This window comes from Gymnoscopelus braueri (genome assembly GCF_963280865.1).
Source record: "Gymnoscopelus braueri genome assembly, chromosome: 5".
Classification (NCBI taxonomy): Eukaryota; Metazoa; Chordata; class Actinopteri; order Myctophiformes; family Myctophidae; genus Gymnoscopelus; species Gymnoscopelus braueri.
The window spans coordinates 12,962,334-12,979,271 of record NC_137606.1 but is presented as its reverse complement, the minus strand read 5'-3'; the positions used below and the strand labels follow the sequence as shown (position 1 = coordinate 12,979,271).

The 16,938-nt window shown below is 43.1% G+C and overlaps 1 protein-coding gene across 1 annotated transcript; it reads right to left on the bottom strand.

The window, feature by feature from the left end:
• Positions 1 to 1,133: 1,133 nt before the first annotated feature.
• gal3st2 (galactose-3-O-sulfotransferase 2) lies at positions 1,134 to 14,080 on the bottom strand. The gene is made up of 4 exons (XM_080428624.1): positions 13,942 to 14,080; positions 5,122 to 5,232; positions 3,119 to 3,923; positions 1,134 to 2,240 (listed from the first exon to the last, which is right to left on the bottom strand). Exons 1-4 carry the CDS (start codon positions 14,013 to 14,015, stop codon positions 1,248 to 1,250), a joined length of 1,983 nt encoding a protein of 660 aa, XP_080284750.1. The 5' UTR covers positions 14,016 to 14,080; the 3' UTR covers positions 1,134 to 1,247.
• Positions 14,081 to 16,938: the final 2,858 nt, after the last annotated feature.

Here is a 16,938-nt window from a genome sequence, read left to right as displayed (position 1 = left end):
ATTAATATGACCTGGACCCCCTTTCATCTCTCAGTATCTATTCCATTATATCCGTCCTGATCGAAAAATGCTCATATTCAACCTAATACATTTACATATACTTACTGTAGATCTTTAAGTTTGCAGTCATGATATTCCTCATGTATCTGATCATAACCTCTACATCTGTACCATATACACAGTAATCATAGAACAACAAGTGTCACACAAAGGGGCAGAATAGAAGTCAGATGAAAACCTAGTCCATTGTTGGATTCATTTTTAATGATTTCAGATCCCAATTTGTGTTTGTGAGTGGCAACAGTGTGTTCATGAGAACATTATGAAAATCACATATATACAGACATGGTCCCTCCCATCGCAAAAAAAAGCATGTCATGTCAATCTCTTGCAGTACAAAGACAAATCATCAAAATCACCATAAATCAGATTTCCTCTCTCAATTATGATCCACAAATAATTTGTTTTCATCAAACTAAAGTGCAGTAAAGACTCGGGACACAGCATACTTTAATTTATACAACTGGTAAAAAAGGGAAAAAAAATAACTAGAATATTTTCCAAAGTAATAATGCCTCTCTGAAAATAGAAAGGATATCAGTTTTCCTGCTAATTGATTCGATGTTAAGTACATGTCCTTCATTTGAGAGTGAAGAAAACAATAAATAAATCAAACACCAGTTGCCGTGCAGAAATTCCATGACTTTGAGTCTCAAGTGCTTTTTCCTATGGGTTTATGGAACAAACCTTGACGAAATATTGTCCTTCTGTTACCATACGTTTCCGGTACTGCTCCCTGGCTCTAAAGAATATGAAAATCCACAACAATATTAAAGCGTCAGTGAAGGCAAACAGTACTGAGGTATTTGAAAGGGAAACAAGAGTGAAGGCAAAAACACATGGACTTTGCACTCTTTACTGTACAAACCCTCAAGTCATCAGAAATAAATAGCATTTGGTCTGGCATCAACCTTAATAATCCAAACTACATTTTCAAAGATAAATGTCTGTTAGAGACTGAGCATGTCTTATTTATTCATTCAACTTTTCTTAAGTTGATATTACAAATCTGTCCATCAATCTTTAACGACCTAGTGAAATAGCCAGCACTCAGAAATTCCCCTTGTGCAGTAAGATTTTAGACCCATGAACAGTATCGTGAGTAACCAGTACTAAACCAAAATGCTCAGGGAGACCAGATCCCATCTGAACAGTCCCATTAATCACCAGTCCTTCGACACTACCGCTCATGGCATATTTCTGTTATTTGAATTTTCATTAAATAGGCTTTTCTGGTTTGGGATATTTAGCTCTTTGTGCCATACAGTTCTCCTGTAGCGGGGTTCCCTCACCCACGCCTGGCCCACTCCCATCATGGCCGTTCGATTTGAACCGGACAGCCTCTGCGAAGTGACCTTTTTTTTTGCCGCCTGTTTGAGACGAGCCGCAAGCACAGGGAACTGCTTCGAATAAAGAGCATCCGTGTACTGCAGCTCCGGCGTTATAAGGTTCTGACATTGTGTTCGAGTGGGCCCGTCCAGCCCTGGGTTTAAGTTATAGCCTTGGATGACGGCCTGCCCGTATTGGAACGGCTTCAGACCGGCATCTTTTATCTTCGAAGGGTCTACTGCCGCGCCATCTTTGAGGCAGGTTTTCGCGAGCTGTGCCCTTCTCTCTTGCAAAAGACTTATTTCTCTCCTCATCTCCTCTCGCCCCAGCACAGTGTCCACTCGTCGCCAGAAGGTGGTGTTAAAGTGCACGTAGAGCCTCCAGTCTAAAGCGTTCCAACTTTTAATCTTGTCTGCGCTCTCTGGCGAAAGCGTGCGACGCGTCCGTTCGTTCCGACTGTTGAGCTTAAAGGAAACGACATCGTCCAGAGACCAGCAGAGGGCGTGCCTCAACAAGATCATGGACTCGTCGAAGTATTCTGAAATCATCACGAGGTTAAAATCCCGCTCGATGGCTGCGATGGCGGCGCTGGCTCTCTCCTCGAGGTCGGGACTGTCCGCCGTGGCGTTGTTGTCGAAGCCAAAGTCAAAAGTGAGGAGGTTGTGGGCGTAGTTGTTAATGGCCTGGGACGCGTTGAAGAGCCGCGTGGCATTACTGAGGAAGTCGTCCAAGCTGCGAGTCTTGGCGAAGGCTGGGATGCTCTTGTAGTATATGTAGATGGACTCCAGCATGGCCACCGGATGTCTCAGGATGGAGAAGTAGAAGGTGTCCGGAGGCATCACCTTTTCCACCTGAGGGGACATGACAAGGAGAAGGATGACATGTACTGCTAACACCATGTGGTTTTTCCGTTTGATCATCTGAGAACCTCTACACAGGCAGGGTTCAATCATTGTTCATGATGGCTAAAAGAATAGTCCACCCCAAAAAACATTATTTTCTATCAATTACACACCCCATGAAGCCTTACATTCATGGAGATTTTTTTGTTTTTCACGCATACCTGAGCCAATCATTTGATGACTAGGTGTATTGCCTGGGTGGATAGTGGATACATTAGCATCTTTTCGCCGGTAATCAAAGGAATGCGACAAAAACAAAAAAATCTCCATGAATTCAATGCTTCATGGGGTGTGTAATTGCTAGAAAATAAGTAATTTTTTGGGTGAACTACTCCTTAACATTTCTCAAGATAGACATTATTCTCTGATGTAACCATTGTTCAGAGTTAAAGGAGGAGTTCACCCCAAAAATGATTTATTTTCTATCAATTGCACACCCCATGAAGCCTTGAATACATGGATTTATTTTGGTTTTTGTCGCATTCCTAAGCCAATAATTTGATGCCCGGGTGTATTTCCGGTAGGAGACACAAAGAATCTACTTTGTGTCTCCTACCGGATACATTAGCCGGTGGAGACAGGAATCAAATTATTAGCTTAGGAATGCGACAAAAACACAAATAAATCCATGAATTCAAGGCTTCATGGGGTGTGCAATTCATAGAAAATAAGTAATTTTTGGGGTGAACTACTCCTTTAAGCTACGCACAGTGTTCTAAGATGGGCCTAAATCCTAAGAAATGGGTGTAATACCCCATACATACAGTACTTTAAGTCAGTAAAACCAGGAATTAAAAGTGATAAATTGGATCTGGAATTAAGCTCACCTCGGCTTTTCTAAAGCGCATGTGGTTGCACATGATGTGGAACTCACTCACACTCCTGTTGCGGATGCCCTCCACAAAGTGGGAGGCGAAGTAGTACGGGTAGAACAGCTGACTGTGCTTGTTCAGCGGCAGGGCGAATGTCAAGTTGTTGCTGTCGCCGTAGCGATACAGGATGTTGAGGATGGTGCTGCTGGCCGTTTTGTGCGTCTTGAGGAACACAAGGTGTTTTTTTGGCTGACACGTGCTCGGCTTCACAGGTGCAGCTGAATTGACCCCGTGGTCGAGGAGGCGGGCGTTGGAAGAGCTTGGACGAGAGAGGATGCTTGACCTCCTCGGGTCAGCTGCTGCCGACAAAGCCTTCCCCGTTTTGTGGAACTTCAACCCCTCATGGCGGAGATCCGCTGAACCTTTGAGTCCGGTGTCCAACTTGTCTCCATGTGGCGCGTCTACAGATAGGACCATCTTTCCAGCTCTGACTTTACTTGCTTCCGTCAGAGGATCGTTGACCTTGCTTTGGGATTCATCATACTGTGATAGGACATTGTTTGAAGACTTTGGATATCCATCAAACTCAAGCACCTCCTCAAGCTTCTCGACCACCACAAGCTGCACCTCATCCTCCTTAGTGTGTTCTTCCGTCCTTGGGATCCGTCTCTCCCATCCTGCCGACTTCAGTTCCTCTTGGTAAACAGGCTCTGGGTGAAGGGGCTCCCCGTCCTTGTGGAAAGTAGGCGGTGGGCGATGGACGACGTCGGAAGTGAGCCTCAAGTTCAGGAGTCTATCACTTAGCAGTTTGCCGCCATTCCTTGAAGCAGACAGAAAGAAATGCATAGTCAAAGATTCATGCACTGTGATGAATTAAAGTAATGCATCATTTTACCAACAGACTGTACATGCAGTTGATAAAAGTATTTTTTTTTAAATGTAATAATAATGTTATCAGATTTGCTGTACATTTGAGCCACGTTTGCCTTAAAGGAGCGCTTCACCCATTTTCAACATTATCTTCAAATAATTGGTCCTCACTAATGCTCATTATAAGATGGCACAATCTCCGTCTACTCACTCTGCATCTCATTGGTGGGCTATGGACAGTTTTGAAACCTGCCTACCAATGACATCACACATGGGGATTCAAAGCTAATATAAACTGCAGCCTTTCCGTTCCTGAAATGTTAGAAATAGAAGCCATTGTTCTTGCATTAACTCTTTTTTTCAGTTTGAAATCTCCTTTGAAATGACCAAACCTGCCTACCGATGATGTCGTTGGTAGGCAGGTTCTCCTCTGAGACAGACCTTGTAGATAAAAAAGGGTGCCATCTTATCATGAGCGTTAGTGAGGACTAATTATGTACTGTACTGTATATGAAGACGGGTTGAAAATGGGTGAAGTGGTCCTTTAACTTAGCTCGCTCCACAGTAAACCAGTGTGACAATGCACAAAGATAGAGAGCCACTACATTGGAGTAGCTATGCAACAGAGAGCAGCACATGTATGATACCATATAATGTCATACAATATAATATAATACAATATGATATGATACAACTTTATTCCCCACACAAGGTGGAAAACCATCTTTGGCTAACATGGCATGACATAAAACAGCAGTCCACAAAAGTATAAAAATAAACACATAAGAGCAAATAAGAGAAACAAACAAATTTAAAGATTAAGAACTTAAACAAGAATGTTCAGGGCAAGGGTTAAGGTTGCCAGTAAGGTTAAAGATGAGTACACTCACAAAAATAATAATAATTATTATTTAAAAAAAAAGATGAGTACACTCTCAATCGGACTCTTATACACCGTTTCTAAAATTGTTGGCTTAACTGACTGTTTAGTGTTCTGAGAATATAAAAAGGTGGTGTAAATATTTCTTATATTTACGTATATATTTTCAGTATTTTCAGAGAAGCTCAATTTCCAATCCAGAATTATATGTAATGAATTCTAAGAAAAGGTCTAAAGACATACAAGATTGCGGCACTGTGACAGTTACCTGGACTGCTTCACGACTCCAATGATCTGAATGGCCACACAGACCACTGTGAGCACCATGAGCATCATCCACAGAGAGCGCAGGTGACTGCACAGCACTCCCTTCAACCACCTGCAGGGGGCACACAAGACACAGCGAATGAAAACAAGGAAGGTGTATTCATAGAAATGTTCTTCAAATGTAGGCTCAAACCGAGCCTACATTTGGTTTGAATCCAAAATACAATGTTCAGCATAACTTGATCTCATTGTGACACAACATTTTAAGAACCATTAATAAACGAAGCAAAGCACCCTAAGTTTGCTAGGGTGAGACATCAAATTACGGTCTACAAAAAGGCCAAATGCAAAGAAAGGCCATTCATCATTCGGATGAAGAATGTATCCCAAACTTACTAGTCTGAATCAGGTCAGCAAGATGACATAATGCCATTCCGATTGCTTTTATCATTTTTAAAGCATTTTCTACCAGCGGAGGTCTGTTGTCGTCTTACTGTAGGGCGAGGTTTTACAGGGTTGCACATGACAGTATTAATCCGACGACAGGTATAACCCATAGTGTGTCTGGCACACACAAACAGGCACACAGACCCTTATGGGTCCATTTGGACACTCAGGAGTTAAATTAAAAACACTCTGAATCTTGCTTTGTCTTGTGTTTCTGGCTGTCGGCTGTCACACCTAGTCTTTGAACTGTAATGGCTTTGTCTTGTATATGTTTGAATACGCACATGATTTTGTGTGCAGCAGCTGTATGACGCACACAGCATGAGCGGGAAGCAACTCAATAATTTACAGCAAAAGCCCGAAAACAAGCCACATGTCAACCACAAGTGAGATTCACATGAACTGCTGCCACTATTCCAACTGTCAACACCATCAATTATTTGACACGAATCTGACAGGCATGTTAGCGTGATTCACTTGCCCCCCTGTGTGTGTGTGTGTGTGTGTGTGTGTGTGTGTGTGTGGCGCATTTCCTACATCAATTAATGACTCACGTTCTTGTACACCTTAAATGCCATCATCATAAAAATAGCTCCACGTTTGCGTGTGTGTTTTTGTCAGGTGTTGTTGTGCACATGCGTATGACAAGCGTCCCAGTCTCGATGCCGCCAGGTGCAGCGACGAAGCCACTGCAGGACTTTATGCTTACTCTAGTACTGAACGATTCAAAGATTAAACTGCCCGAGAAGGAAAAGTCCCATTTGGACACAGGCAGCCCAATTAAAAGATAAATGCGTTGCCCACTTAAGACCTATATACTTGAATGACAAAATGCGGAAAATAGCCGATCTGAAAATTCACAATACGCCGCATCGTGACACGTTGCGAGCTTGTAGATCTGCCATTTCCATAATTTTATTGCCTATAATGACATGCCCAAAATAGGGACCTCCGGGCTAATGTAACAGATTTTGTGTTAATGCGTCTTCAGCAGTTCATAGTCTTCAGTACTCCGTTAGGTGTGCATACCATGCATTAGGCAGGAAAAAATAACAATGGCTTGGGTTTTAATCCATGTGCAGTGCATTTCAGCTGCTCCACAAAATGACTCTTAACTACATCCGCTGTAATGAGGCAGAAATGTGCTAAAAATAAGCTAAGCTTCAGTACTTTTGTGGTTGATCTGGTACGTCATGCATTAACATTAAGTGTAATACTCATCATTGTTCACCAGAAGGGCTTGATGATTACACACACAAACACAGCCAGCGGCCATCTAGCATCACTGAGGGTTCGTGAAGGCCAAAAGTGATGTTGTTGCATGCCGAGAGGACAAGATGTATGCCAACAACACCACAATGTCTCTTCCCCTCTCTCTTTCACAGTGCTCTGGTTTTATCATTTAATTTTTTAAGTATCAGCAGAGCAGTGAGAGGTGAAGGAAACCTCAACAGTGTGGTGCTGATTGCACAGCCTGCAGACTGGAGGTTGCACCACAACTTCTACAATCTCATATGGAGTGTGTGTGTGTGTGTGTGTGTGTGTGTGTGTGGTAAATCTGGGAAGGCACTGAAATAACCCTTTAAACCTTAAGTACAAGGTTTAAAGGGTTATTTCAGTGCCTTCCCAGATTTACTACACACACTTCCTTGTGGTCAGTGGACACTTAGATATGAGGAATAAACACATAAGCACCTAAAACATCATTACGATTTTCTTCAGTGAAATAATGAAAAGAATATGCAGAATTATGGACAACAGTTAGATCTACTTGCATTTGACAGAGAGACCTACTTGCATTTGACAGAGAGAGAGAGAGAGAGAGAGAGAGAGAGAGAGAGAGAGAGAGAGAGAGAGCAGTTTGAGACTGAGGCAACAGAGTAACGTGGCGAACAATGGAGGTCAGAGAGTGAGCGAGGGAGCTCAGTCTTCCATTCAATAATGGGACATCACTAATTAGCTGGGACTTAAATAAACATGTCGAGGGAGTGTTCCCATCTGTCTCGCCTTCACATATCCGGTAAGATCAATACAATACCCCTTCCAAAAAAAGAGAGCCAACAAATTACTAGTGCGAGGGAGTGTGAGATGGTGAAACTCGCAGAGAGAGCGCAGCCTAACCTTTTACCCCGCGAGCTTATTCCAGGTCTCCCGCTGCCTCAAGTCAGGGTGGAACCAGATATCTAGTCTGTAATGAAGTTTCCATTTTACTGCACTCACTGTCCAACCCACAGCTACGGTATACCCGACAACCGCATTCTCTATTCACAACTTCTTGCCAGCAAACAATCCACTTGCCTCTCTGTGACCTTCTCATGAGCACACGCATGCTCAGCAGACCAAGGCACGCTGATTCATTGTTGTTCATTTTCTCACTCGCACTTACTCTCTCTGAATAGCGCCCTCTCTCTCAGAATAGGTTCTCTTCAGGAGCAGTTGTTGGACTGATACTGGCATTACCCTGCCAAGGTTGTGTGGATAACGTAGTATGTGGGTGTGTGCGCCTTTTCCAAGGTTGTGCGACAGAGTCCTGGAAGCACTTAACAGCTGTGGGTAAATGCTCACACACGCACACACACACACAGAGAGAAGACTCTGACAAAGCTCCCCCGCATGCGCACACCTCCTTGTTCCATTGCCCATAGCTACTCACATGTTCAAACCTCCAGCCTGCAAAACCACAGAAACTCTCTCTCTTTCTCACACACACACACACACACACACACACACAGGCTTAGTACTTGAGTAGCCCTTTTCGCCGAGGCCATTAATGCCTTAAATGCAAATGAATGGAAATCAGAGTTGCAGTACCTCGAAGGGAGCCAGTCAAGGCCAACTCATTTCTACATCTTTCAACGATGAGCTAAAGAAAAAGGGGGGAGCCTGTGGAGTCTCATGGCCTGGGGGGTTTCATCGCAGTCGACGCTTTTCTAAAAGCGACGCTCGGCGCCAAGGCGGCAGCCACAGTCTAAATGGAAATGCAGAGACACTGTCTTAAAGACTATGTGGCAGGTCCGATATCACAACCACATGGAGAAAGAGGAAGAACGAGACGGAGAGAGCCATCACACCCTGTTTATGCGACAGAAACAGCCCTGACCCAGACCTCCATATTTAGCGAAGATGTGTAAATCCTGGTCGTGGCAGACAGATGAATCCTGTTACGGTCCCACAGGGACGAAGGCAAACAGCATTGACATAAACACATGTAAACCACTCATGCTGAGCAATGAGGCCAATGTCTGAATGGGGCGGGCCCTTGCCTGTTTGAGCGATTTATAGACGACGCCTTTTGAGTGTCAGTTTCAATGTTTCGCTGTGATTTAGATCAATTGTTTTCAACTCTTGACCCTTGGGATCCAGAGTGTTTCATTCTAGCCATGTAATCAGGTCTGATTCTGTGAAAAGGGGATTACAGCTCATGTAGTGGTACAGACGAAAAGTAGCAGTAGTCTGTGTCCCTTGAGAACCACTGCTTTAAATTCATTCATATTTTTAGCTTTGATCTTGTTCTCTGTTCTTTGTTCTGGATCTATCTATTCAAACAAAAAAAGCAAAGAAACAACACAGAATCTGTGTCGATAAGATCACGTACGTAATTTATTTAGCCCAATATCAGTCTGGCCGATATACAGTATCTGCCATTAGTTGACATTTTGAGGCATCAGCAATTACGTAGCCGATGTGGCGAAAATGACGTTTATTTGGGGGAGGGGGTTCAAATACAGCAAATCTACAAGTTCACTACAAGCTTGCGAGCTTGTAGGTCGGCTATTTATATATGTTTTTGAATAGGTCCTAAAATACGTAGTAAACTACCGGTTTACTTTTCCACAAGCATAAACAAAAATCTCGTTCTTGTTTGCATGTGTAATCTTGAATATAGGTGACTTGTTTTACCGTCAAGTAACCCTCCCCTCCTCCATTTCAGAGGCTTCGTACCAAAGAGAAAAGCAAACATAAATCATTTCTAAATAAATAAAGCACCCCAAAAATAGCATCTGGTTTTCATTGTCACATCACAAGTTTACAGGTGTAAAAGAGACAAATGTGTGAAATGATTGATAATAATAAGCTTATGATAATGACAAGCTTTTTGCAGGTACAAAATAAAAATAGTCATAAGAAGAGATAAAGAAGACGTCAGATAACGAGACAACAATATCAGTTACATCATGGAAATAGAAATACCACTGCTGTGATGAAGACACACACATGGTTCTCAAAGATCAGAGAAGCAGGTCATCATCATTCCTCCCCCTGGCCAGACACACACACACTCAGAACATTCCTGAGAAAGAAAGATTACCATACTGAATCATCTGGGTTGTGTTAACTCAGAAGTGCAAACTGCACTTTTGAAATTGAAAAGACTCATTCTAACACACTGTCAAAAATATAACGACCAAAATGTGCAGGGGATACACATTTACCCCCCCCCCCACACACACACACACACAATTAGATACACTACATACAGTACACATGCATATATGCTGCATGTTACTGCAACAACTGTGCTACTGCACAGTAAAATCTTCAGGGTTCATTCCAACTCAGATGGTAAAAATGTACATAAGGAATGTACAGTATGAGGTGTGGTATTAACAATATGCCTCGGGTTTCCTCAGGCTATGGAGACATCTGGACCACGGCCTAAGCTCCCTCCCAACCTCCTCTGTCAATTTTTCAGGCAAACCTGTGCACAAACACACATGTGAACTTTTGCCCTCCGTGCAGAAGTTAAGGAGCAGCTACCAGTAAGAACTTGGGTCTTTTGAAGAATTCCAGACCCTTTAGTGAATTGTCAGCAGTGGCTTTGGGGCACACATACTGTACTGGGGTCATTTGAATTCAAAGCCCTCAAGGCTGGCCAAGACCTTCAGACAATCTCTCTCTGGATGCCGATATCGCTGCATGGCAGAAAGATTGGTCCCAATCACAGCATCTCACGTACAGCATTATCTAAAGTAAACGTTCAACAATTGGGACATTGATATGAACGCTGAGGAGAACAGCCAAGCTACATTTATTGCACCTACAACAGCTGATCCAATGTCAACTCATTGCCCCAGAAGACACTAACGCTCCTTTACAACTCACACAATCCCCTACCCTTTCCTGCAATTACTCCTCCATGTAAGTAACCGTCGTCATTTTACCCCAAATTAATCATTATTATGCCAAATCTCAATTCTCCCACATAGTCCCTGTCACTGCAGTGCTGACCCGTACTGGTTGGTCTTGAGGAGGGTGTGTAAACCAAAGGTTCCCAAACTTTTCAGGCTGCGACCCCCCGAAATCATCATATTTGACCTGGGGACCCCAACCCTGACAAGCACTTTGAATTGTAGGCATTACATTTAGTTCGACTCGGTTCCACAGATAAATATTGGGAAAAAAGCCGAAGCGTAGAGAGCTTGCAGATATTTTCACAAATTTGCCTCTTTCTTACGTAATTTGACAATGTGGCCAATTTGTTGTTTAAAAGTTCTTATAAATCCTTAAATTGTCACTTTAGAAATGTGCAGATACCCTCCTGTAGTGTATACACTTATACTGTATGTATGTTTGTTTACTGTTGAGTGAGAAAACATTTTTAAGCTAATCATCTGTCCCCAAATTATTTTGGGGGGGTCCCGACCCCCAGTTTGGGAACCACTGGTGTGTAGACAGCCACGTGTCTCCTCTGACACATGTGACATCGGCAGTCTTTGCTTCTTTTCACCTGACAGTGAGGAGTTTCACCAGGAGAACATAACACATGTGTAGGAACACGTTCCGCTCCCAACTTGCCTGATTGTCTATAGGTGTCTGCCTTAAAGGAGTAGTTCACCCCAAAAAGTACTTATTTTCTATCAATTACACACATGAAGCATTGAATTCATGGAGATGTTTTAGTTTTTATCACATTCCTAAGCCAATAATTTGATTTCCAGCGGAAACATGCTAATGTATCCAGTAGGAGACTCAAAGGAGTCTCTTTGAGTCTCCTACCGGAAATACACCCGGTCATCAAATTATTGGCTCAGGAATGCGTCAAAAACCAAAAAATCTCCATGAATTAAAGGCGTGTGGGGTGTGTAATTGATAGAAAATAAGATGTTTTGGGGGGAACTATTCCTTTAAATCTCTCGTGTGAAGAACAACACCAAATCAGAAACAGTATCTGGAGGCTCACTCCATTCCAGTCAGTCAAAGGTGATATGCTATCACAGCCGCGTGACATGGAAACCTGGAGCATTTGCTTACAGAGCGGTGTTTACTGTTCCAGACCATGTTACCTGGTCCTGGACACACCGCCAGCAGAGGCTGGGCTGGTGTCCTTGAGGAGTACACAAGGTCAAGCAGGTTCATAAGTCTGATCACAAACATGTGCTTGGCCACACTTTTCAGGAAACATAGTATGTTCATCAAACGCAACATGGGTTTGGCATCAATGAATACACCATTTTCTTCTACAGAATAGTGGGAATACAATATGCATTCTGCTCTGCATTTTCTATGCAGTGGTGTCAAATACCATGCGAGCCATGCTGATGATTAGCTGTGGTGTGTGATTCAGGCTGTGTGTAAGGTATCCTATTTCTAGTACCAGGGGAAATCCCTTTGTTTTCAATCCATTATAAAAAGGAGGCCATCTCCACACATTTTAACACCAAGAAATAAGTGGCACTGTCCCAATCATGCTTAGACCAGTAGTGCCTCCATTTGTTTGTAAACATAAAAACCTGATATGTCATTTTGTTCTTGGACTGACATTGGGACATTTAGTTGCCTGTATTCAATCATAAATGATCTCATATTGAAATATGTGTGGCTACCAGTGTGTAGCCTATATTCAAAATGTGGCTGCCATCTAAATGTCTCCCTGGTCAATGCACAAACACCTTCACTATGCGTAGGCTGTATAAATTAATATATATTATGCAAATGCAATGCAAATTAATTCCACAATGGTAAATGATTTGAGGTATGCACGTAAAACAGATTATCACCATTGCTCTCCTGGAGATAAAGTGTTTAAATGACACTGTAGTCTACTGGACTGGACATGGTGGTCCAGTAAAGAACATTTAATTAGACTTTAAAATAAATACATAAATATATTCACTACATGCCTAATAGCCTGTATGCCTTTCTCCCACTCAGCTGTGATTTTTGCTAATTAACGCGATTGCCTACACATTGACCTTGCCATGAATGCTATTGTTAAACTCTGTTTGGACATTGAAGTCATTCCTGCAGAAGAAACTGCAGAAGAAAACGTGCCATCTCAATCAACTGGCTTTTAAATTATCAATAGTTTTGCAGAGCATGTAATGGGCATAACAACTACATTGGGGAGAAAAGGGGGTAAAAAATAATTGGCTACTCTTTTTTTTTTTTTATATATAGTTTTGCAGTTCAATTGTTTTTTTAGTCAATGGTTAACGCCAACAGCAACACTATTTTATACACTTGATGATTCAAAGCTGGCACTATTGTGCTCATTAGAAATGACATTATTATAGTCTGAAGTCATTCAACTTGGTGCAGAAACTCATTGTCATCGTGGAACATTATTCTGTAATGAGTCTGTAGGGATATTAATGACACCCTGGTGCGACTTATTTCACTAAGAAGACACAATGTTGCGCCTGTTCTCCAAATCCAAAACATCTCAAACAATGTAAATCTATGGCAACAACACCAACTTCTCTCAAACATCATAAGCTGATGATGTGGCTGAGGTTCCATGATCCATCGGTACTGACTGAACAATCTTCTATGCTATCGGTTCTCAAAGTGGGGTCCGGGGACCCCCAGGAGTCCTTTGGGGGGTTCCAGGGGGTCCCCAGCGAAATGTGTTAATATAGCATCACAATAATTTTAACCTGTTTTACTTTGGCTATTCAAAAATAGCAGATCTACAAGCTTATAGCTGCACCGAGTGCAGTGCTATATGAGCTTGTAGATCTGCTATTTTTGAACAATCGTAAACATTTGTGCAAACCTTTCAATACATCTTTTACGCGAACATTTGTAACTCAAATCTTTGCTTCTGGGGGTCCACGGAACACAATATTTGAAATGGGGGTCCGCGTCCAAATATAATTTTGGGGGTCCTTGACATGAAAAGTTTGAGAACCACTGTCCTAGAGAGTATATCCAATCTAAACCGCATTTTAAACAAATCCAGAAGGTTGGAACGCAGAAAGAAGCCAAATCATCCAAGAATCACAAACAGGCGTGTGTTTGGAAATGTTGAAAAAAAAAAATAATAATCTTCCAAATATTCCCCCCACAAAAAAAATCTAGATCAGATTTACAAGCTCGTGAGCTTGCAGATCAGCTAAAATAGCAGCTAATTCTCAAATAGCCGATGACTTACGAGACGCACGGCGGAGACGCGGTCAGAGACATGAACGCCTGCTCCTTGATAGACTTCCTCGGTGAGAGCGGCATGTCTCGCTGCTGTGGACGGGCTGAGGGAGCCCCGAAACCCCGCTGTAGTTACCGACACAAACTCCCTCTCCGACCCGACTCTATCACTCCCGATTCAATCCTCCTCCTGCTATTCCCCCCCTTTCTCTCTCTCTCTCCCCCTCCCTCTATCTCTTTCTTTCTCTCTCTCTCACACATACACACACTCTTTCGTGGTTGGATTCCCCAACGTCGGAACTCCTCCCGCTACATCGCCGTCACCCATCGGCTGACGCCCACTCCTCGCCCAGACAAAAAACCCCAAAAGGCACAGAATGAAGAAGGGAGAGAGAGAGAGAGAGAGATGGGGGGGGGGGGGGGGGGGAATGAGGTAGCCCAGTTACAGAGAGGTGGACAAAGGATCGGATGTGGTCCACTGTCATTATCGGAGGTAGCCTAGATGTCACAGCTGGTTCAGTGACAACAAAGCACTTGGCTTTTTGTTCCATGTTATACATCACTTCATGAAAAAGCGCACTATTGGCTACTTGTTGTTAACCCATTTGAGGCCGATTCTACAATAGTGTCTTCTAAATCAGTTTTTTTAAGAGAAAAAATCTTTTTCATGTCAAGGACCCCCCAAAAAAAATATTTGGCCGCAGACCCCCATCTCAAAATGTTTTGTTCCAGGGACGTACCCCCAGAAACAGTTACAAATGTTCGCTTTCATATTCATATTCAAAGCTTTGCACAGATTTTCAAGATTTTTCAAAAATAGTAGATCTACAAGCTCGTAGCGCGGCACTCGGTGCCGCGCTATGAGCTTGTAGATCTGCTATTTTTGAATAGCCCAAAGAAATCTAAAAATGACACACCGATGCGTTCCGGTCTTAATGGGAAAGTACTATTGGGCTATCATGTTCTCCTTTTTGCACAGCACAGCCATGGCATGACAGAGGTTAAGGTTTTATGTCATTGTTTCGGGATGATATCATGTCAAGTCAAGCCATAAAAATTTGCGAGGCAAGGGTGGTCATTATATTAGCCCAATAACATTTTACTGTGAGAAACTATAAAATGTCATGGCCTGGAAACCACGGCACAGCCGCGGCTAGAATATAGGCCTAGACGAGTTGCAGCCATCTTGATGTATTTCCCAGTCATGTGGGCACGCACTGGCAACCAGTAAAAGAAAATCCCTCTGTAATAGCCTTTGTTAATCATTTTGAAAATGGATGCATCCCCGGAGGCGTGTGCTACATAAATAGCGACTTTTAACTGTCATGGCTAAGTTAAAGTGTGAATTTAGCCAAACTGACAGCCTGGGGTATACTCGCTGCTCACGTGTGTGTCAAAAGCCATCGGCCTCCAAGTGCCGAAGCTTAGGAGATGTCATGTTCCAGTGTTTTGACACACATGTCTGCTGTCACCATTAACTGTGACACTGACGAATGAAAGCACCGTGTCAAATGGCACTCAGGGGCCCTTGTAGCGATTCTGAACCAACAGCCTATCAGTCAGTAGCCGAGAGGCAACGTGCATAACGCTAACGATAGGCCTACATAATGCACACAGTTTCACAGCCACAGTGGAACAATTATGTATAAAATGAACACTGATATATTGTGACAGAGGACATTTCTAATCAAGGCTGTGAAAACATGCCCGCACTGTCTGCAGGGTGCAGTGTTCACTTCAAAATCTTCACCAGGGTGTATGGTGGTGAAGATGCAATGCAAGGACTAGTTTACTGCACAAAGAATTTGGTTACGGGTGGGTTGGTGGTGGTGGTTGTGTTTTTTTTGTGAAGATTGCCTCCTTTGCAAAGAACTCACATACAAAAAGAAACGTACTACAGGACAAAAGATGGAACACTGCAGTTTTATACCAGCTAAACATTGGCCTGGCTTGCATGATATTTGAGTCCTCAGCATAGAAAGCGCTTTTCTCTCTCAGAGCAGAATAGCTGTTTTCTGTATAAGAAAATGGCGCATTGGTGCCAAGCCCATATAATCCGGTGTCTGTGCCTCCCTTGTGCTACTGTGAAGGGGGGGTAAAGACATGGAGGTTGTGGGGTGTTAGGGGTTTTCTTTTTTGGCTCACAAAAGCCTCCTTTGTCTCCCTGAATAAAGAGGTAAAATGAGCCTGCTACAGTCACCCTGACAGGGGTGAACGTGGCATTGTGTAACCTCCTCCCCGCCATACACACACATACCCTATTCCCATCTCTCTTGATGTGCCCAGAGGAGAGTGTGGGCATGGTATAAAACATGCAAGGTGTATGTGTGTAAAACTGTGTGTGTGTGTGTGTGTGTGTGTGTGTGTGTGTGTGTGTGTGTGTGTGTGTGTGTGTGTGTGTGTGTGTGTGTGTGTGTGTGTGTGTGTGTGTGTGTGTGTGTGTGTGCGTGTGTGTGTGTGTGTGTGTGTGTGTGTGTGTGTCTGTCTCTGTGTGTGCATTGGTAGGCTACATGCATGGATGGGAGTATGCACACACTGCTACGTATGTACACACACCAGTGTGTGTGTGTGTGTGTGTGTGTGTGTGTGTGTGTGTGTGTGTGTGTGTGTGTGTGTGTGTGTGTGTGTGTGTGTGTGTGTGTGTGTGTGTGTGTGTGTGTGTGTGTGTGTGTGTGGGTGAGGGAGAGATAGAGAGGGGGGGCTGCTGTATATGGCATGTGTCAGGGCTGAAGTAGGGTAGGTGTGGCAGGTGGTGGTTGGTAGATTGGAAGGAATAACAGAGTACTAGTGTTGCCAGTTACGACTGTCCAGTAGGCCTCCTCTCCTCTGGCCTACTGGCAAACAGTGGTGGAAAATGTACTCAAATGTTTTACTTAAGTAAAAGTATCAATACTGCAATGTAGAAGTACTCTGTTACAAGTAAAAGTCCGGAATTAAAAATGTACTTGAGTAAAAGTACAAAAGTATTGGTATCAAAATGTACTTAAAGTACCAAAAGCAAAAGTAC

Excerpts from the sequence above, each read along its gene's own strand:
- gal3st2 (XM_080428624.1), bottom strand. The coding sequence starts at position 14,015 with ATGCCGCTCTCACCGAGGAAGTCTATCAAGGAGCAGGCGTTCATGTCT. Across the intron at positions 3,924-5,121 it reads GGAGTCGTGAAGCAGTCCAG|GAATGGCGGCAAACTGCTAA; the intron begins GTAACTGTCACA and ends GTCTGCTTCAAG. Across the intron at positions 2,241-3,118 it reads TGCGCTTTAGAAAAGCCGAG|GTGGAAAAGGTGATGCCTCC; the intron begins GTGAGCTTAATT and ends ATGTCCCCTCAG.